The sequence below is a fragment of the Centruroides vittatus genome, unplaced genomic scaffold (genome assembly GCF_030686945.1).
Source record: "Centruroides vittatus isolate TY-2023 unplaced genomic scaffold, ASM3068694v2 contig_347, whole genome shotgun sequence".
NCBI lineage: Eukaryota > Metazoa > Arthropoda > Arachnida > Scorpiones > Buthidae > Centruroides > Centruroides vittatus.
This window is the reverse complement of record NW_027122171.1, coordinates 550,605-574,446: the sequence shown is the minus strand read 5'-3', so window position 1 is coordinate 574,446 and position 23,842 is coordinate 550,605. Positions and strand designations below refer to the sequence as shown.

The 23,842-nt window shown below is 29.8% G+C and overlaps 1 protein-coding gene across 1 annotated transcript in view; it reads left to right on the top strand.

Moving 5' to 3' along the window:
- shtd (shattered) overlaps nucleotides 1-23,842 on the top strand; it is a 104,602-nt gene that overhangs the window by 15,374 nt on the left and 65,386 nt on the right. Inside the window, exons 5-14 of the mRNA XM_067269128.1 lie at nucleotides 2,112-2,203; nucleotides 2,762-2,832; nucleotides 3,019-3,238; nucleotides 11,640-11,878; nucleotides 13,729-13,905; nucleotides 14,147-14,245; nucleotides 17,368-17,524; nucleotides 20,381-20,539; nucleotides 20,981-21,118; nucleotides 22,314-22,374. Of these exons, the coding sequence (XP_067125229.1) occupies nucleotides 2,112-2,203; nucleotides 2,762-2,832; nucleotides 3,019-3,238; nucleotides 11,640-11,878; nucleotides 13,729-13,905; nucleotides 14,147-14,245; nucleotides 17,368-17,524; nucleotides 20,381-20,539; nucleotides 20,981-21,118; nucleotides 22,314-22,374 (1,413 nt within the window). The remainder of the gene's footprint in view (nucleotides 1-2,111; nucleotides 2,204-2,761; nucleotides 2,833-3,018; nucleotides 3,239-11,639; nucleotides 11,879-13,728; nucleotides 13,906-14,146; nucleotides 14,246-17,367; nucleotides 17,525-20,380; nucleotides 20,540-20,980; nucleotides 21,119-22,313; nucleotides 22,375-23,842) is intronic.

Genomic DNA, 23,842 nt, shown 5'->3' with positions numbered 1-23,842 from the left:
CTATAAAACACATCAGCACAACTTTAAAACTATGTGCATTGCCATCTGTTATGAGATTTTATTAAAGATAATTTTTATATTATTAATTATTATAAAAAGGCAAACAACTTAATTTTGAGGATAGAGATGAGGTTTTTAAAAAATTGTAAATGACATTAATGAGTAAAATTTTCATTAAGTCTGACTCCAGTCAAAATATGACACATGACTCTTTTATCTACTCACCTCTTAACTTTTAACCACCAAAATTTAATATCATCAATGCCTATAGCCAAATGGTAATCTGCCAACCAATGAAATTTGGTTAGCAGATTACCATTTGATATTTGTCTGTGAATGACACAGTTTGTTAGTGCTAACATTAGAAAAAAACAATATCTTAAATTTTTTAAGATATCGTATTTTCATTTGGTGTCTACTTAATAAATTAAATTGTGCCATTTTGTACATCTGAGTATCATGATAAATATGACAATGGTAGGCTAAAAAATGAAACTCTTTATATGGTTTTCATTTTAATGTTCATTATATTATAGTGTTTGATTTATATAACTACAAATGTTATCTTATGTAAGGGTTTATCACACTAAGTAACCAGTCTAACACATTTTAAAAATTTTCTTCCTCTACTGCAGACAATTTAAAGAATTTTTAAAATGTGGTAGATTGGTCACTTATAAATCCTTATATAAGATGATCTTTGTAGTTATATAAATCAAATACTATAATATAATATAATAGAAGGGTTAGAAGTATGAAATAATCTAATAATCTTAATGTTTGTACTTATTTTTTGCCTGGGCAAGTTTGCATGCTAATTATTATTTGTAATATCAATAATAATAAACTGAAGCCAAACAAACAAACTACATCAAAAAAACATTTACAGTTAGTTTTTTGATGTAAGTTATATTCTGTGTTCAAAATAATTTGGAATTACTAACCAATATATTGCTTTAACCTCAAAAAGAAAGATTTTTTCTGTTTTATGTCAAAGAAATATTTCTGTTAGCTATACACTCTTTTTTTAATGAAATGTAACATTTGTTTAAAACTATAAACTTCAAAAAAATCAAAACAAAATAAATCGATAGATATAATAAAAAGTAGGAACCATATTGATTTAGTCATAAGACTAACATACTCAAACCTTGACACCTGAATGTATGTCAATGCTGCAAGGCTAAAATGGTAGAAAGTGACCATGGTCTGCAGTGATTGGAAGATGTCTTTAGACCTAAAAGCAAAAATTTATAAGGTGGTGGTGTTTAGTGGCCCTGCACAGCACTAAATACTTGCCAGTGACTATGAAACATGAGTGGATACTGCATATCCTGGAAATGCAGTTGCTCTGTTGGATTCTGGGACTAACCAGTTGGACCATGTCATGTATGTTGACATTCAAGGGACCACGAGTATGGTACCCATTACTGAGAAAATGCAGGATGCATGACTTTGCTGGTGTGGCTGAATCATTCAGAGCAACAGAAAGTGGTGAAGACAGCATTGTACCTTAGCCCAGATGGCAGACAATCACATGGTTGGCCAAAAAGTGATAGATGGATTAGCTGAGGGGAGGATATACAATGGTTAAATATCATTTCCAGAGATGCTCTTGATTGAGTCAAGGAGGAAGACAATAAAACAGACCACTATGGGGGGAAAAATGCTAGAGTGAAGTAATAGTAGTTATTAATTATTACTGTAATCAATTAATAGATTCATTTATAATTCATTTATATTTTAATTTTGGTTAAAACTATTTTATAAATACATACATAAGCTATTCACATTGAATTCTAATGTGTCAGAATTAAATAAATACAAATAATTTTTTTATCTAATCGTGAAAAAATTATTCATGAAAAATTTCAATAAATGAAGGCTTTTTATGAAAGTAAATGTTATAAAGTATTTAATTACTTCATCTAAAACAATAACTTTTTTACTTTGAATTTGTGAATGTTCATGACAATGTAATGAAATTACAAAATATTTGAATATTAATATGATTAAATCATTCAATATAAATTACTAAAGTTTAATTATTTAATTCCTAAGCACTTGTTAATGGAACTATAATTAAATTAGTTTGTTTTTTCTATTAACAGAAACACTCTCTTGCATATCTGTATTAGAAACAGCAGGACTTAGTGTTTTTTCTATGAATGGTGAAGAATATAAAGTAGCATTACCATTTCAAGTAAGTAATTAATTTAAAGTAATTTATATATAAATCAATAATGTACTTTATATTAGTTATATATATATATATTAAATACATTAATTATTGATTTATATATAATAAATATACATACATATACATACATAATATAATAATATATTATAAGTTTGATACATTGAAATAATCCAAGTGTAAAATAATTAAGAATATTTTTTATCTAGCAGCAATCATTTTATGTCAAATGATTACTGCTAAATAAATAATAATACTGTATTTAAAGTTAGTTATGTTGTAGAACTTTTTGTAATTTCAAATTATATGAAAAAGTAATTTTATATATAAATTTTATAAACTACATTTATATAAATATAATTAAAAAAAATCCATTTTTTATATTTTTATATGTGAAATCAAATTTTTATGTATTAATTGAAAATTTTTAAAAATATTTAAATACAGTTTAATCTTTATAATTTTTTAAATGTTTTTATGTATTTAAATGTTTACAAAAAAATTACTTTTAAAACATTATGTTATTTTGTTTTTGAAAGTTTATTTAAATTTAAATAAATTTAGGTGTCTAAAGCATGGGCAATAAAATATGGATTATTGTTTGAAAGAATTGTTAGTGATAGACATACTAAAGGGTAAGGAGCTTTTAATGGAATATAAATTTTTATATTATATTTTTTTCTCAAAATTTCTTAAAAATAAATTGTTTAATAATTATTAATAAAAGTAAATATTTAAAATGGTATTGTTAGAATAGAAAAATTATATATAATTTCTTAATTTAAACTTCATTATGATTAATTTTTTAAAATTTTTTGTAGTGAAATGTTTGATAAAAGTCCAATTATCTTCAGCATGCTTCATCCAATGGAAGAAGTGGCACCTGTGGTAAAACATGTATCGTCATTTGGACGTACTAATTATTGTACCAATACTACTCAAGAAATTGTATTTACTAGTAGTGAACCTTCATTATTAGTTTTATATCATAAATTAGAGGGAATTCATAGTGTATGGAAAGTAAGGAGGACAAATACAGAGGTTTGTATTTATGTTTTAAAATAAAATATTTATTTGCTAATGTTAACACGTTAACTGCCATCCAACGTGCCGGCTGACATACTAATTAGGACCATACAGAGCCATCCTACATGCCGACCGACATACTAATTAGGGCTACACAGAGCCATCTGACGGCCTGTCGTCGTATAACCAATGTAGTTTCACTCGAGGTTAAATTATCCTGGCTTTGTAAGACGATGTTTTATATTCTAGTGGTGGCCTCTCGCGGACATCTATGAAGTTGGTTTCTGACTGCCGACTGTCGAACCACCCCATGAGGCTCATGAAGCAGTTTGACGGTCGGTGGTCAAACCACTTCATCTAATAGTGTTTTTTTTTTTTAAATAGTGAATAGTTAAAACAAGGAAAAAATATCGAAAACTAGTTTAATTATTCTCTTTTATTACATATAAAGTAAATAATATCTATAAAGTTGGTCCGACCGCCAGCTATCGTATTGCCTCATGAAGTGGTACGACGGCCAGCAGTCGTAGTTTTTTTTTAAATAAAAAGCTATTTTATATCTGATAGTGTTTTTTTAATAGTGAATAGTTAAAAAAAGGAAAAAATATCGAAAACTAGTTTAATTATTCTCTTTTGTTACATATAAAGTAATTAATATTAAATATCCTGTGGTCTTATAGTCTCTGCTTTCAGGCCATACGACAGCTGGTCATTGTTGATATATTTTTTTATTTTCACTTTACCAACTGTTATATAAATTTTCTCATTGTGGCCTGAAAAAATGGAAAATATCATATTACAGTTAGCCTGATAAAACGCAAAATATCATATTAACAGGTGACAGTTAACATGTTAAAATAATATAATTTAAAACTAAAAATGAAATTATAATATTATAATGTAATTTTAATTGCTTTAAATATAACGTATATATATTATAATTTATATGATATATTATATATAAAGTATTTTAAGAAATATTTCTGATAATAATATTTAATATAATGTAATTTATAAATTATAATAAGCATAGAAATACTATATAAATATAATATATAATAATATTATATTATATAATATTATATATTATACTTATATTATAATAATATAGTTATAATATATATTAATACTTTATTATAATTATTATTATTATAATTATAATATATTATATATATAAACATACTGATTTATTCTAATAAACAGTGCAGCTGCAAGATGAGAAAAGTTACAGTGTGTGTCATGTTTATTAGAATAAATACAGTATATATATATAATATATATATATAACATAAAACATTTTATATTTTTATGATAACTAGAATCACAACTCATGTTTATTATTAAAATACATAATACCAAATTTCATTCAAGGAATCAAAAAGTTTACTTTCTGAAATGTTTTTGGGAAGCATTTCTCTCATCTTTGGCAGGATCAAACAATACAACTGAAAGCAATGGCCACAACAACAAATTTTCAAAATTCAAATCTTTTGAACACACTAATCTCCAACTTTTTATTTTTGATTTTCCATAGTAATGTAAAATTCAGTTTTCCAAGAAAATATAGTTTACTATATTCATATCTACCACATTAATACTAATTTCCTACAACCTTCATTAACTTCTATTGTGTCATTGCAAATGAAATGGCTGTTTTTTAAAATTCAAACTTTCTGGCCTTGTAGTTCAATTTTTTTCCATGTGAATAGTGTGTACATTTGCAGTTGGAAGAGCAAAAATATAATATATGAATTTTAAAGTATAATGTTATTTATATTGTGAGTTCCACATGTTTAAGAGTACTTTTTCTGATGGTATGGAAAAACGGAAATTGAATAATTTTTTGAGTAAATATAAAATTTAAAACCTGGCTGACGATAATACATCTAATTCTTGTATATACATAAATATATAAAACAGCGTTTTAACAAATTACTTCGTTTACGTTTATCATCCATCATTTGCTACCAGCCAACAAGTCAAGTCCAAGTAGCAGCCTACAAAGAAAGGTAGCCTTCATGGATGTGAAAATGAGGACTTGTCGGCTGGTAGTGAATGACGGATGATAAACGTAAACGAAGTAATTTGTTAAAATGTTGTTTTATATATTTATTTATACAAGAATTAAATTGAATAATTTTCTGTTTTGAGTATATGCAGGGACATAATGCAGCCAAAGCAACTCGAAATACCAATGAAACTTTAGGTGAAGGTTCCTTGAGCGAGCAGGCTACCAGGCATTGGGTCAAAAAATTTCATTCCAGGAATACAAATCTTAAAAATCAGAATTGAAGAACATCATCAAATCAGAACATCACCTGACTCGGGGAAATTATGGAAAGGTTGAACCTATTGAACATTACTCAACCATTTTTTGACATTTAAATATGCTAAGGAAAGTCAAGAAGCTTGACAAATGGGTATCACACAAACTTGGTGAGAGAGATAAGGAGCATCATTTGGAGTTCTTCAGTTCTTTAATTATTTGTCACAAAAATGAAAGTATTCAAATGAAATTTTTCCCATCCACTTTATTTTCCCAACTTTTTGCCAATAGACTATTTTTTTTTTTTATACGTTTGGACAGTTTTTTGGCTAGGAAAGTCTCCAAGCAAGAGTACACAATAAAAAGTACCTTCACATGACTTTTTGGCTTCTCATTCTCATGATTTCTATCAAATTGATGTTAATGCATTTGTAATTCATTGGGAAAAGTGTATTACTGTTGGTGGAAACAATTTTGATTGAATATGTAAGTTTTAAATTAAATTAATAAACATCCAAAATCAGAAGTAAAAATTTATCATTTCATTTGCAACAACCTAATACAGGGCTTCTTAAACTTTTTTTATTCAGGACCCCATTTATGATTGTGATTTTTTTCGCGACCCCCCCCCCCCAAAAAAAAAAAAAAAAATATATAAAATAAAGATATATAAATATTTTGCAATATACATATGAAATACAATGAAAATATACATATATATTGAAGATATATACAAATTTGCAAAAACAATAATGCTGTACTACCACAGTTCACTCTTGTGTTACAATGGAACAGAGATAACCAACTGAATACACTGAAAAGCAATAACACTACACTAGTTCACACTACAATCAGTGTTGCTGAATCGTTGTCTCGCTGCACCAGAAGTGACACAAAGCACAACTCACGAAACCTATGACACAAAGCATGCCATTTTCGAACTTTCACAAATTATTTTCAATATTTTGCATTAAAATCTTGTGACCCCAAGATTTTGCTAAGCGACCCCAAATGGGGTCGTGACCCATAGTTTAAGAAGCCCTGACCTAATACATCATCTCCTTCCTCATTCTTAATCTTGCACCTATCTAACTTGACTCTCTTGTTATTTCTTCTTTCTTATTAACTACTGCTTGCCAAATTTCTGATAACATTTGCATCATCCTTATTTACCACATTATTCTGTACATTTAGCATATATATTTGAAAACTAATGAACAATTCCATGGATATTAAATGTGATAAGTTAAATCTTTAATAATGAATGAGGAATTTAGACTCTGAAACTTTTCTGAAAGAGTTTTTTCTTGTCACCAGTAGTACATAAGGATTACATCTTTTTGAACATTCTTTTTGGGATGAGATACAGCAATGTTTGCACATTTTTTCCATCATTTTTAAATTCAAAATCATTAACTAATTGTTTATTCTGTTTTCTTCTCATTAATTGACTTTAAATTTAAATTCCTGGCCAATCATAACACTCCCTTTTTTAAATATTATATCAGACCTACTACACACCAAACTTTCACTTTTTTGAAGATTTTACAACAACACCTTTAACTTTTATTTCTGTCTTCCTGTTATCCTGTTATCTAGTAACTCTAATTCTTTCTTCATCATTGCTCTTTTCTTATCAATCATTGATTTCTAAACTTTTGATGACATCAGTGTCATTATCATTTATTGCATGATTGTCCAAGCCTAATAAATAAATATACATTTATTTGACTGTTTTTATATTTGTATACATATCCTTTTTGTACAGTATTCTTGTTGCATCCCATAATACTCACACATATTCATCAAAAGCCCCTTGTGCCAGACTTGTATTTAAACTATCTTTAATTATGTCTCTTATTGGCCTGCAATAAATTGTAAACCTATAAATTTCCACTGTTGTCCATCCATTTGTCTGTCTTTCCTTAATCTTGAGAATGGAATTAAATGGATGAAGGATGAGACCATGGTATTGTATGATCATAAAGTGGAACAAATTAAATGCATTACTATCTAATCAAATTGAAGACAAGTCTGCCCAAGAGGGACCACCATTTATTTTGCGCTCCAGACTAAAAACATACACATATGGCGACAGGCCTTCCTTTTTAGGCTTCATGTCGCCAAAGGTAAAAAAGTCCTTTAAAAAAAAAAACACAAACATCCAGTTAAAACTAGGAGTCGGTGACACACAGACGTCTTACTCTTCAACCATCCAGCCAGTGGGTGTTTCCGCTTTTTTATGTGGTCCCTCTTGGGCAGACTTGTCTTCAATTTGATTAATAATAATCTCGCCATCGGTCGGAAAAATCGACAAAAAGAAATTTTAAAATACCGACGCCAGGGTGCAGCTTTAAAATTTGCATTTTCCAGCGCTTGTTCCAGCAGATAAAAAAGCGGAAACACCCACTGGCTGGATGGTTGAAGAGTAAGACGTCTGTGTGTCACCGACTCCTAGTTTTAACTGGATGTTTGTGTTTTTTTTTTAAAGGACTTTTTTACCTTTGGCGACATGAAGCCTAAAAAGGAAGGCCTGTCGCCATATGTGTATGTTTTTAGTCTGGAGCGCAAAATAAATGGTGGTCCCTCTTGGGCAGACTTGTCTTCAATTTGATTAATAATAATCTCGCCATCGGTCGGAAAAATCGGCATTACTATCTAGTTGGTTATAAAGTACAAATATTACTCAGTGTGCATGCTCAATGTTATTGATGTTTCAAATGAAACTAACAGAATTCACAAAGGAGAAAGCTAGTTTACTTTGTGAAGAAAATGATGCCTAGTGATATTGATGTTTCTAAATCTACTCAAATGTTTAAATTGTGGATTAAAAAGTGAAATGATACAAATAACTGTTTGTCTGAAGAAATCTAAAAAAAAATATTTCGGATAGGACTGTATTGGACAACTAATTACACTGAATTACACTGTAATGTTGTATTAGCAATATTTATAAGTTCAATTTTAGAAACAGCATTTTGTTGTAAGTGAATCAGTTGGAATTTATAAACAAAAGTAAGAATAGTGATGACGTCATTCTTGTTTAACTCACTCGACTTTATGAATGTACCCCAGATATGGAAACCTTAAGGGCATGAGGCCCCGATTAACTATATACGAACTTACGATGCAAACCAGAAGTCACAGTATTTCAATTCAAACATTTTCTCCTGAAAGGAGTTATATAATTATCGGCAGGACTCTGTTGCTAACAGGAAAAGTATGATGTACAGAGGTAAATCAATTTCAAATTTACTCCATTGATCTCAGATGAATTATGGAAATTTCATGTGATTATCTTCCATACTATCCATTAAAATAAATGTAAGTCAACACCACTTAACATTTACTTTTAACATAGTAATGTTTAAATTAAACTAAACATTCTAAAACAAAGAACAATATCTCACATAAGTAACAATAATGTGTTAAATTTCACAACTGTTATAATCAAATCAAGCATTTATTTCAGATAACCACAGCTATTAAAAATACATTAATACTTTCTGTTTGACACAATATAACCTTTACTAATTAGTCTTTTAAGTTTCTTCTCATGGACTTTATGTAAAACTCTTTCTTTTACATCTTTCTCCATTGTTATTAAATGGACCCAGATTGCTGCATGCTCTTTAATTTAGCTTCTTTATTCCTCAACATATCAAAAACTGTATTATGTTTCTAGAAAACTAGCCTTCCTTTATACCACCTTATGTTTCTTTTTAACTTTATACATTCTAATATCATCAACGAAAATGGGCATTTTATTCTCACACACTTCTCTCTTTTTTTCCTTCACTATTACCCTCACACCATTTATATTCCAACATTACTACTAATTCTCTCAACCAATCCACTCAGAATTATAGAACTTCTATAGTGTCATCTCAGCCTACTACTACTATCAAATCAACCCCATTACTACATCACCTATATGCTCTTCTGAACAAACTGAACTGCAGCTATATCTAACTTGTTCTGTGGATATCTAGTTTATCGAAAACTATTTCTTTCCTATAAACTATAGTGTTTAATTTATCTTATGATAATATCCAAATAATCCATTTCTTTTAACTCCCTTCTTTTCCTCTCCAAACCTTTAATTTTGTATGGAAGATGAATGAAAAGAACAAACTCTTCTGACATCTGTTCTGTGTTATTCCTCCAAATGATCAAATAATTGTCAATATATCTATTAATGTACAAAATACCACATTCAAAATCCCTAATTATATTTTCTTTTATCTTGTATCACTATTTCTGCAAGATTACCCAATACTGGGGATCTAATTTGTAACTTGACCTTTTGGACATAGCTTTACATTTGAAATATGACTGCTTAATACATGAAAATCAAGACTGGATATAGAAAGCTTAGGGGCAGGAGGCCCTGATACTATATATGAACTTCCAATGCAAACCAGAAGTCAGGTTATTTAAAACTTTCCTCTGAAAGGGGTTAGATAGATTACTGGCATGACTCCATTGCTAACAGAAAAGTATAACATTAAAAGAATTAACAAATTAATGGAAAAGATACAGGAGCAAGACACTACAGTACTAATTTGTGGTGGTGAGCATATGTTTTAAATTAAATTAAAAATATGGTTAAAAATTGTATCCCAGCATTGTGAGGATGTTACAATAAATAACTGCTTATTCCGATACCCTTTGCTCAATAATATCACCTAATAACTTTTGTAAAAACCTCTCCATCTGTATCATAGGTCCCAATCTTTTTGAAATTGGTCTAACTGGCCATCCTGCCTTACATGTTTTGAATATTAAATAAATACACATTTGTTTCATCACTCTTATATTTATAAACATGTCTTCTTTGTAAATTATTTTTGTCTTATCTCATATTACTTTCACCTCCTTGTCACATACTTCTTGTGTTAGGCTTGGGCTTAAGTTATGCTTGCACACATCTCTTATGTTCAAGTAAATTTTTTCAGTTCTTCAAAGTAAATCTTTTGAGTACCTTAAAAACATCTTCACCTTCACAGTTTCCATTTTTATCACATATATCCCCAACTGTTGCATGTTCTCAAACTGATCTTTCTCATTCCTCCTCATGTATACTATGTGTATTTTTTAAACACAATTCATTGTACTTCCTTTATATCTACTTAATGCCATATAAACAGTCATATCATCATCATCAACAACCATTCTTTTCTTTAAATTTTCCTTTCTTCTTTCTTTCTCACTTTTTTTGTCGTAACATTTTTTAAAATCTATTTTCTCGTTCTTGACCATCTAAGCTATTTTCTCTGGAATTCCTACTCTTGTAAACTGTTGTCTTAATCTGCTTAACTACTACTATAAATCACTATCCTCATTACAATACTTATAAGCTCTTCTAACTATGCTTCTAAATGCTGTTGTCTTATATTTAGCAGGTATTCTTGATTTCCAGTGTATTAATGGCCTCATACTTACATCCTTTCTGTATACTTTATATGTAATTATTCTATTTTTGACTTATAGTCATGTCCAAGTAATTATACTTTTCATCTCAAGTGCCATCCTTAGATCTTAATTATTTCTATTGATCTTTTCTATAAACTGCTTTGTCCTGCACTTCTTTCAAACAACTAATTATTCACATACCTGTGTGATTATATTTTCCTGTTCTGGAATTACCCCTTCTTTAATCTTTTTTATTACCATTACAGCTAATATTCCTGAAAAAGAACCAATTGTTAAACTAACTTTCTGGTGATAATACTTACCTTTATACCTAAAATCTGATTGTCTAATCATAATATATATATATTTTTTCTCATACCACCTTCCTCCTTGATTTAAATCCAATACTCATTTTTAAACATCTTCATTATTGCTTGTATTACTTTCTCTTGAACTACAAAAGGATATACAAGCTTCTTTAATCAAACACTTAACACTTTTACTTCTTCCACTTTTAAACTTCTGCATCCTTTACTACTTCCTCACATCTTCCTCTTGAGATTTTATACTTTATAACATTAACTGCTCTAAAAACCTTTCCACTTGGATATTACACTTTTTAAACTCTTTGAATGGTTTGGTGTTGTGTAATATTTTATATTTCATTTTATGTAAAAAGATATATTGATTAAAGTTCAAATTTTAAATGTAATAGTTTAAAATTTTTTGTTTTAGGAAGTAAATGTTAATATGCACAGTGAATATAGTTCTATTCTATCAAATACTCCAGTTAGTTGTACTACTGGACAATTGCAGTCTACAATTAGTCATTCTCACAGTAGTCAAACTCCTAGTTATAATGTATCATCACCATTTCATAGTCATCTCACTAGTCGTGTTTCGTCTCCCACTGGATTTCATTCTAAACAGTCAAGTCCTTCAGTATCAGGTTTAACTCATATGGCAACATTGAGGTAATATATATTTTATATTTATAATAAATAATCTCTGATGATTAAATAATGAAACTATTAAAATATTCCTTGTTATATTTACTGAAATTTAATGGACTTAATAAGAAGTTTTACCTGCTATGAGTAGTTTTACATGCTGTGTGATCAGTTCATTTATGTAGTAATTTTTATACATGGTCTCAGTTTTATGAGATCAAAAAATATCTTTTTATAATATTTCTTGAAATTATTATATAACATTGGATTAAAAATCATATTTGATTGTATTGATCTTGTTTTGGTTGATTTGTAGAGAGAATGTTAAGCATCTCTGCATTCAGTGATAATAAATTTACTTGTCTTTACTCTGTGCAAAAACACTAAATTCCAGAAACTGTAATGATTTGATTAATTCATAAAATCCTCAAAAAATTTGTTAAGTAATAAAAATACTTTTGCAATTAATTTATATCTATTTGAAGGAGAAGGTTTTGAAGATTTAAATGTGGATGATATTGATGAATTATTTACTGATTACAAATTAACTGATGAGGATTTAATTAGCATAATATCTGAAACCCATTCTGCTAATGAATCTGACAGTGACTTTAATGGACTAGTTTTATTCACTGTACAAAATATTTACAAAGCTCTAAACTAGCCTAGAATTTGGGAAATAGAATTTTAGATATCAATTTCAAGTTAAACAAGCTTGAATTTCAGCATGATTTAAAAAATTGTCACAGTGAATAAAGTCAGGTAGTAGGGTAATTGCACTCTTCGGGTAACTGCACTTTTAATAGCTCATCAGCCAGTCAAAATTAAGCTGATACCAATATATTTTGTGTAGGTGGATGGAATGTACTGTACATAGATGGATGCAGCATATGTTTCTAAACAAGTAATTGTAGTGTCTTCTAAGAAATGTGCTTTTTTTGGTGCTTGTAACTATTGAATGGGTTTCATTTGATTATGCCTAATATAATCTTGAAGATGTACAGTACACTATGTTCAAGCCTATACATATAAACTTGCATAGATGTACTTGTAAAAAAAACATTGTATTTCTAAATTACACAATGATTCTTTTATAACAAATTTTTGTATTCAGTATACTTCTGATTATCCAGGCATAGAGGTGTGGATAATGTAGAAACATGGCTAATCCACAAGTCTGTTTTAATGAAACCAAATCAATTTTTATTTTATTTAGTTTTCAATTTCATACTAAAATTATGAATAAAATACATTGTGAGAGTGATAATTAATAAACTTTAAACTTCTTGTATTATTAACTGAGGTTGCCAGCTATATATTGTCATAAAACAACATTAATTTTGCAATATTAATGATTTATTGATAAGGAAATGATTGAAAATATTTTATTCAAACAATTTTACAACTTATTTAATGAATAAAAAATAATACAGTATACACATAAATAAAGCCATATTTTTCGGGAATCAATCGTATTTGTTATACTTGTTAGGCCATTTAATTTATGTCTTGACATTCTGGAAGTAGTTCTGATGCTCAGTATACCATTTTAAATAATCATAGTTAACAATGCAGATTTTTTAGAATTTTAATGCAAGTGTTGTATTTCTAATAAAAATTTTTATTGAGACGTAAGCATGCGTGGATAATCCACACACGGATAATAGAGAGTATATTGTACATAGAGATAATATATTTAACTCTGTTAAAAGTATATTCAATACATTAATTCAACATACACAAATTGGAATGTGTAAGAACTGCTCATCGAAACTGGAAATTATTGTTGATGATGATTTTTTATGTTATAAACACAGTCTCATGTAAATTGATTTCATTATCTGAATAGTAAAATATATATTATTGATTTTCAGTCGTTCTCAATCTCCATTACTTACTGGTTCCCTTCATCAACCATTTGTGTTTACACCGCCACCTTCTCAAAATTGGGCATATTCAGCAGCCGGTTCACCCAAAAGTGTTCTGTGGGAATTAGTCGAACCACTTGCACCAGATATCTGCTTAGAACAAATGTACATTGAATCTCATAGGTAAGAACTGCCCTGTAATAATTGAATTGTTAACTAAATGTACTATTTATCAGCAAAGCTGATTGATACTGATGTATCACAAATATTGTAATTATTATCAAATAGAAAATTAATAAATTACATATACAAAATTGGAAACCTTTATGATAATTTAGTGTTATATAATATTTTTTATATACACATTTTTAATAAGTTAACAAGAAATAAGAATAAATTTTAATAAGAAATAAATTTTTTTTAGTCATAGTTTAGGTGAAAAATCATCAAAAATTTTCATCACTACAGACATTTGCAATCAGAATTTCTTATGTTTTTTGTTTAAAGAACATCAGCATTTAAGGTAGGCATTATATAGTTCTTTATTAATATTAAATAAGTATATGTTTAAACATATACTTACATAAGTATACTTAAATATATACTTACTTATAAATAGATTACATTTTATATGAACCATTGAAAGTGGTGTCAGTTTTTCAAAGGACTGCATTGTTGCTGAGTTTCAGTTCCTGATGGCATTATTTACATATTTGTTGTAAAGAAATAGGAATAATTACATTATTTCCCAACAGGTAAAAACCACTTAATAAAAAATCCTCAGTAATTTTTAAAATTCTGCAGCTCAAACTTCTTCTAGTCTTTTTGGATAATCAAAGCAGAAATTAAGATGCATCCTGTGCTGCCTTGCAAACTAAGATGTAATGCATTTGGAAGTGACAAAGAGTTACTACAAGCCACACTACTTAATTAAATATTCAGTAATTTTGCCTAGATGTAGGTATTAGATGTTTTCTTTTGATAAATTTAATAATTATAAATAAATACAGTCAAACCTCAGGTTTCAAACTTAAATTTCTTCCTAAAAGTTGTTCAAAAACTGAAACATATTTTCTCATAAGAAACAATATAAAATGGATTAATCTGTTCCTGTCCCCAAAAACAAAACCCTTTTTATTTATGTTTTTTAGCTCTATCATGCATAAAAATACCTATAACGGTAATAACTGTATATGATAATATAATAATATATATAAAATTATATTATCTATATCTTTATTCATTCCATATATACACTGCTGGCCATTAAAATTGCTGCACCCTGAAGGTGCAACAAATGTGAAATTTGCACAAAAGGTACAATATGCTGGGAAATGCAAATTATTAGCATTTCAATGCATGCTCGCAAAGTAGGTCGAAGTAAGGCCACCTACAATCTGTATAAAAGAGAAAATTCTAAAGTTGGTTTTTCATACAGAGATTGCATTTGCCTGTTAATTGCTTGTGTAAAGGTTTTGTTATGCCTTGTAAGGAGGAGGAATGCCTACCAGCTTGTGTCAGAGTTTGATTGTGCTAGAATCATGGCCTACTGGGACTGTGATTTATCATTCCATACTATTGCAACTCATGTTGGTTATGATCCCATGATTGTCATGAGAATATGGAATCATTGTGTCCAAGAAGGCCATACAGAATGCTGTGTGAGATCTCAGTCACTAATGCCCAAGAGGACAAACATCTTGACCACATGGTGTTGTGGGATTGTACAGTCACGTTATATATCCTGAGTCAGGAACTTGGGTCGTTTTCGGAACAGCGTCTGCACAAACAGTGTGATAAGGTCTGCAGCACCATGTATTATCAGCACAGTGATCATTGCTGCAGCTTCAAGGGAAGCTGCAGCAGAGACAGGTGTGCTTACAGTGGTGTGTTCAACAAAGAATATGGATGCAGGCATGGCATCATGTTATCTTTTCAGATGAAGCCAGGTTCTACGTACAGAATCATGATGGCCAAAATCATGTGTGGAGGCACCAAAAGGAACGATCATTGCCAGTTTGCATTCATCATTGTCATGTGGGCCAAGTATCTGGAGTAATGGCTGCTGTATATTCATTGATCTTGAAAAGAGCTATGATCAAATATCAATGGATATGATATATTGGTGTTTGATGAAGATGAGAGTTCCTAAGAGAAATTATTAAGTGAATGCAATATAATAATTAATTAAACAATGTACTAGTATTTAGTAATTCTATAATTAAGTTAATTACAATACAACAATAGTAATTCTATGGCATTTCTTCATCTAGTCTATGCTAACAATCTCTCCTGAAACTTACCAATTTGTGTTCATATATCTGTTGGTATAGTGGTGTCACAGTCACTTCCTGTTTTGTTTTTTCACATTTTGATTTGCATATGTTTATTTTCCCTCCTGGCAGTAAGCATAAAGCTTGAACTATTCCTTTACATTCATTAAATCAAATAATTTTTATTTTTAATTTTGTTTTTTTTTACACCTGATTTCTCCCACCATGTGACTAATAACAATCTCTAGACAGCCAGTCTGCTAATGGTTTTCTAGAAAACCATTAGCAGTCTGGCTTTGTTTCTGGTTGGGAGTATGAAGTAGTCACCCTCAACTAAACAAAATTTGCAAAGTAAATGTAAATAAAATGAAATAAATGATAAATTTTTTTGCCATGATCAAATATTCATTTATTTGACTGTGGCAAGAAAAATAAAAAATGAAGGTTTAAATGTTAATGCAAAAAAAGGAATAATGATAAGCACAAGAAGAAACTACTAAATAGAATGGAAGAAATGGAGGTAGTTGTCAGGAATTATATATGATATAGAAATGCCTAGAAAATAATAGGTAAATATTTAAAAATAAATATGAGTTCTGTTATATGAAGTAGAAACATCAGTTTAAGAAGAAAAGAATTAACGGAGAAAACAAATATGAGAATAGCCAAATTGTCAGTGGAAATATTAAATAAAATTTAGAATGTGCACAAATAATTCGTATTGCAGAGAAAGTAGAAAGAACATGAGATTGGGATGGTATTGTTATGTGTGGATAGAGTATAGAACCAATAAAGAAAATTTATGAAAAATTGACAAGAGGAGAGAGATGAAGAGGAGATGCAGATTGATACAGTGAAATAAGTCATACACAATGGAAAAGGGATTGCTAAATAAAAATATTAGAGATGGGATGTATCGAGGTTGCTAACTTCTACATTTTGAGATGAAGAATAATAATAATAATAATAATTTTCTACTGTAGATATTTTTTTGATATAATTTATTTCATTAAATTTATAATAACAGGACATTTGTATGTTACTTTTGTGATATGGTAATGAAGAACATATTTTTATTAGGAGAACTTAACTTTGATTTATACTTAATACAGATTGCTTTTCTCCCTTTCAAATCTCATATTGTATAGATAAAAAGAGAATTATTGATAGATATTGAGAATTATTGAGAATTACTAATAAACAATACTACTTGTAACATTTAATTTGGAATTAATGTTTTAATTAGGATTTAGTATAAAAATTGATAATGGAAAGGTATCCAAAATTAATTTTATTCTTAATTTGCTTTAGTTTGACATATAAAATTGTTTTATTAAATTATTATTATAATTTGAATTTAAATGTTATTTAGGCTTATAAAATTTGAAGAAAGTAATGATCAAGAACAATTAATATTTGGTACGGTCAGCACAATATTAGCCAGAGATGCAGATATTCTTCCTGCATTAAATCTATTGATAACTGTTGATGTAGGATTTACTATAACGTTATATACAGGTATTACGAAAGTAAGTATTTTTTATTTATTTATTTATTTTTATCCTCATATACAGTGGTGCCTCGTATAACGTACGCCTCAAATAACGGACACTGCGAACAACGAACTTTCTGTTTGGCCGTTACGTAACTCGAGCAACGGACTGGCTGCGAACAACGGACTTTCCGTCATAATTGGCGACTGCTCTATGGATGCGTTAGTGTTTTCCTAACATACTAAACAAACGTAACCGGAGACGTAGTGGTGGAGCTCTGCGTCTCCGCTACTACGGGAGTGCGCTGCTGTTTGTAGGCATTTAGGAACGACGGTGAAAGAAAGATGGCAGCGCTCGCACTATCGATAGTATCGTGATGGAGGAATCTATAATTCTAAAATATGAGCTTTTAATAGCAAAAGAAGAGTCCCAATTGTAAAATTTAACCATAAAATGGATTATTTGTTGAAAGAGCATTCAAAATAACCACAAAAAAAAATTAGAATGCCGGCTACCATTCGAAAAAAATTCGTAAAGACACTTACATCACCGCGTGCACTAACTCGCGCTTTCACAATTTTTAAATTTTCATTCATAAAACCACATAATGGACCCGAAAACGAAATTATCTGAGCCACAGAAGACGCCATGTTGCTTTTTACCGTAAACTACTGCTACAAGCGGCCGTTTTTGCCGTTCGACGGCGCGCACTCCCACCAGAATTTAGGAAAGCGCTCCACAGGAATTTTTAAACGGATGTCGCTCGCGCAGAGTTACGCAGAGGAATAAAAGAACGCACCCCATGTTCATTTTTTAATGATACAGTACGGTTATTTTATGCCGCGGAACGAATTAGATGTTTTAACATGTATTTCTATGGGAAAATGCGTTTCGTATAACGGACGTTTCACTTAACGGACGTGCACCTGGAACGGATTAAGTACGTTATATGAGGCACCACTGTATTTGATTTAATATATTGAAACTCATTTTAACTATGTGATTACATTATGGTAAATTATAATTAAATGTGTGTGTTTTAAATACAAGGTCTTTCAAAATGAATGCTACCATTTTAAATTACTGTAATTACAGGGTGACAATAATTAACCTGTACAAAGTTTGTAGCAATGCTGCAACTGAACTTTTTTACATCCCTAATTTGCATACTGTTGTGTTTAATTCTCCGTGATTTCCTGCACATGTAGATGTGCTTTCGTTGTAATAAGGGTTAGTTTTTTATTTTTTTAAGGATGTCGAACAAACGTTGTGCAATTTTAGAGCTATTCCGGCAAGGAAAACAACAATGTGAAATTGTTCATTTGCTTACTGTTCCCAAAATGACAGTCTCAGATGCAGTTCGGTGATTCAAGGAGCTTGGCCATGATGGTGACTGTCCCGGACATGGAAGAAAGTGCACCATTAACTCGTCTAGGAACCGCAAGATCATCAAAAAGTGAGTTGACCGACATGCAAAGGTCTCCATGAGAAAAATTGCTCGCGAGATCGGAATCAATCGCAAATTGGTGCGGTTAATGGCGAAAAAGGAACTTGGTCTTGAGTCCTACAAGTTCCAAAAGATTCAGCTCCTCACCAATGAAAACAAGTGCATGCGACTTCAAAGATGCCGCCAACTCAAGCATCGGGCCGCAGGTCGGCAATGGGAGCGCATTCTCTTCACAGAAAAGAAGCTTTTCTCCATACAACAGGTGCACAACCATCAAAACGACAGGAACTGGTCTGCAGAGGCTCCCAGATGCTCAGCCGTTAACGAACATTGCCAAAATCCAATGTCAGTCATGGTTTGGGGCAGAATTTGTGCAAGCGGCAAGACACCCCTTGTTTTTGTCGATCAAGGGGCCAAAATCGATCAAGACGTACTGCAGTGACATTCTCGAGGCCGTGGTACTTCCGTGGGCTCAGCAGCATTTTGGCAGTGCGAAATGGACATTTCAACAGGACTCGGTGCCGGCACACAGGGCGAAGAAGACTCAGGAGTGGTGCAAGGCCCATTTTCCTGATTTCATCTCGTCTGTGGAATGGCCACCGTACTTGCCGGATCTGAACCTGATGGACTACAGCGTGTGGTCCATTATGGACGCCAGGGCCTGCACTAAGCGCCACAAAAGTTTGGAGTCGCTGAAGCAATCCTTGCGCTGGGAGTGGGACAAACTGTCTCCAGAAGAGCTGCGGCCCATCGCTGAGAATTTCAAAACATGTTTGGGGCTCCGCATCAAGGCAAAAGGAGGCCACTTTGAAACCGGCTGAAAATCTGGTTAATATAAAGTATTGTCACTGCTATCCACTGTTATTTTTCTAATTTTTATTTCTTTAATAAATTTATGATGCAAAAAACTTGTACGGGTTAATTATTGTCACCCTGTATGTTAATTATTATCTAAGAAGTATGCAATGTACACCAAACAATAAAATGACTGTCTGAGTTTCATCTTCCATTTGCATTCAAACGTCTTGCTGTCTACTACCTCTAGGAAGCAACATAAATGACAATACTGACTTTGCAGTGGAGAAGGCATTTTGTGTCCTGCAGTTCACAAAGTTGGAATTTCTCATCATTTGTGAAACATGAATAATCTGCATGAGCTGTAGAATTATCGCTACTGTGGAAGGAGTGACAATGTATATGCCATAATGAGCATAAGAACAATTTGATTATTGGTCAAATTTGTACATTGTGACACCAGGTGTGCAGACATTCAGAAATTATAATGGGCAAATGTAAAATTTTAATGGTTTTCCAGTGTTTTAATGTATATTACAATGTTATTGGATAATAATTAGCATAATGAGAATAATTTAAAATGGTAGCATTCATTTTGCAAAACTCCATTAAAACTTATATTAATGCTGTTCACTTTCATTTTTTTTTAGATTTGTAAAGTACATATTCCTATGGTAGCTGGACCTTTTAGCATGTTATCTGGTACTAGTAGTCGTCGAGCTTCTTTACAGTTTGATTCTCCTAGAAGAAGCAGTTTGATCACGTCCAGTAGGCCCCCAAGTGCAGTGGATCCAAAATTTGATGAAGAAGTAAGATATATTTCATTTAAAAAATATAGAAAATTTAATCATTAATTTACTTTAATTTGTAAATAACTGTAACAAATAGATCTATGTATTAGTATTTGTTACAGTTATTTAGTAATATAAATAAAATTGTTGTATTCAATGTTTTAAATATAACTTTGTTGTTAAATTAATTATTGTTAATACTTCAAGAAATATATTTTACAGAAATGTTTTTCTAAAAAGATATTTAAAAAATATAAATAAAAATATAATTTATGCACAGATTAATGCTGAAAATTTAAGTAAATTAAAAAAAATGGAAAATAATGTAAGAATAAAAAATGTGTAATCAATAATATTTAAAAGGAATTTGAGTAATTAATATATTGAAAGTTTCATTTAATATGTTTTATATAGTTATAAAGTATTTTAAAGTATATAGTTTGATTTTGTTCTCTTTAGTTAAAATTGCTTTCTCCTGTTCCAATTCATATAAATGACAGTAAAATAATGGAGGATTCTTTGATTGATGACTACAATTTACCTTCATTAGGAACTGTAATTGGTTTAAAAGATTCAGTTATGAATAGAGTAAATTTGGTAAGTATAGTATGAAATTTTAAATTTGATAAAAATTTGAATAATAATACCTAAAAAATCTTGCTTATTTCTAAAGTGATCATGTGAGAAACAAAGTCAAATAATGTTACCAATCAAATAATCAAGCTGGATTTATTATTTTAATTAATCAAAATATATCCCAATAATAAATACACAATACACAATATACAATATAAATATAAATAAATACATATACAAATCTTACATAATTTGGACTAAAAGTAGTTGATTAAAGTTGGATTTATACTATACGATTTTGTCTGTTTTGCCCGTCATTATGGAAAATGGATAGATGTACACACTAGCTGTTTTTCACCATAAGTATTCTCTCAAATAACAGATGAGACTAGACTTACTTAAAATGAGTTTATAATTTTTTCAAAATTTTTATTCATATTAAATTAATGTTTTATCATGATGTCTTTCAAAGACTGATCATAGTAGAAAAAATTCAATGAAGTTTTCAAGTTACCATAAGTTTTGGACTTCAATCAATAGAAAATGTTTTTCTATTGATTGCTGGTTGACATCTATTTGTAAGTGTTCTGGATCCAACAAAACAAGGAATGAGGTCTACTTGTTTTGTTCTGTGAGTTTGATGTCTATAAATAGTCATTGCTAAGCAGTAGTTTACATGGATCCTTTTTGCTGGATGAAATTGTTTAGTGGAAACTTTTGACATCTCCATTTGTCTTGATTAGTTGTTGATTAATTTCTAAAATGGTCAGTAATTCTTTCTTCAAGTTTGTTTATCTTTTTTAATCACTAATTTGTTTTCTTTGTTTCTTTTTCAAACTGTACTGATCTTTATAAGTTTTTCTATACTAAGATCAATACAATTTGAAGAAATTCATCTTATCTTTTGATTATACAGGGATTCCACATTTTTCATTATATATGGGGAAAAATATGCAATTTTCTATTATGATATCTCTCTTGATATCATGTTGTAAAAGTTTTATTATTAAGCTGAGAAATTTTAATATATGAACTTGTGAAATTTGTATAATCATAGTTTCTTCAAAATAAATAATTATATAAAATTCAAAAATTTTAAATCGAATAAAATATTTGTCTGAAAAGTTGGTTGGATTAAATAATTTTATATTATTCTTTATTATTTCTATTAAATATTCTCAATTTTCTTGCCACTTATAAATTTTTATTTTTGTAGGAAACGTCAAATGGAACATTTTACAGGATTTCTTTGCCAAAAATGTCAAATTCAATAATAGGTGAGTAAAATTTTCTTTGGTAAATTCTATATTTATAGATTATAATACAATGCAAGACTATAAATACAGCTTTTTAAAAATAATTTAATTGGAATCTTGTTGAAATAAAATATTTATGACATTGCTTTTTTATCTTTGTTTTCATTTCATATAACCTTTAAAAACTCCACATTTTTATATATTTTTTTTTTTATCAACTAGAAGTGTATATTAGAATGTATATTTTAAATGTTTCTTAATTATGATGATGTGTATTTGCAGTATAATAAATCTTGATGAATTAGTTTTTATGTTCCCAAAATATTAGATTCCAATATTAAAAAATATTTATTAAAAAGATAATTTAAGCAATATCTGGTCAAAGTTAAGCTATAAAAGTAAAAGTTATGTCCAGGCATAACTTAAAAAATGAATGAACTTTTTTGGCTAATTTTATTAGCTATTCTTGAGTTTTAAATCTGAAACACTACTGAAAAAAATCCTATGATATGTATGAACTTCATTTATGTTCAAACACATTGAATAGCTTGATGCTCTATCCAAAACTATATTTACCTTGTTGGGCTGCAAATGTCAAAAGAGATATGGAGAAGATCTTTTCTAGTGTGATATTGATGTTCCTCAGTTCTCACTCCTAAAGGTTGGGAAGTAAGGCCTATCTATACATGCACTAATCTGTCACAAGAACACAGTCCTCAATGCTCCTTGAGGATTGTGCCTTATCCTTATCATTCCTCACTAGTCTGTATACTGTTGGGTTGTGTTTAAATTCCTCCTTTTACTATTATACATTTTTCGTAGTTTGTTATTAAAAGTATTTGTTGCACAAAGAAGTCATTTTTATTTGCGTAAGTTAGCTTTTTAGTTGTGAAGAGTTTTGCGATCACAAATAGAGGAGAAAGCAGTGTCCAGTGATGATGGACTTTTGTTTTCCTTACATTTCATAGTTGTCTTTTTTGGATGCAGAATGTGTGTAAGCCTTTTTAATTGGAGCCTTAAAAGATAAAAGTTTGTATGACATTGGATCATCAGATGCATAAGGAATTTGGAATGTTTTGTGTATCATTCTAGTTTTTAAGGCTGCACGTTTCATTGTGAAGTGAATGTCCTGGAAGTGAAAGCTGTTGAATGTTTCATTCCAATTCTATGATGATAATGTATGGATATACATTCCATATGTTCATCATATTAGAAATTTTCTAATGTTTTAGACCTTTGAATAATAATCTTATCAGTGTCAAGTGGATAAAATCACTGAACACTTGAGTTTCCATCTGACTGATGGGTTGGTTCATGGAATTTTCTGGGTTTTCTTCATCCATTTAACACCTAAATAGAGGCTAGATTTTTGTAGAAAGTCATTTTGGGAGGCACTCCTTTGATAGATTGCCTTTATGTTGTTTCTTTATTCCATCAAACAAAACTAATTCAAATGATAAGTATATTTTAATATTTGGTCATTCAGAAA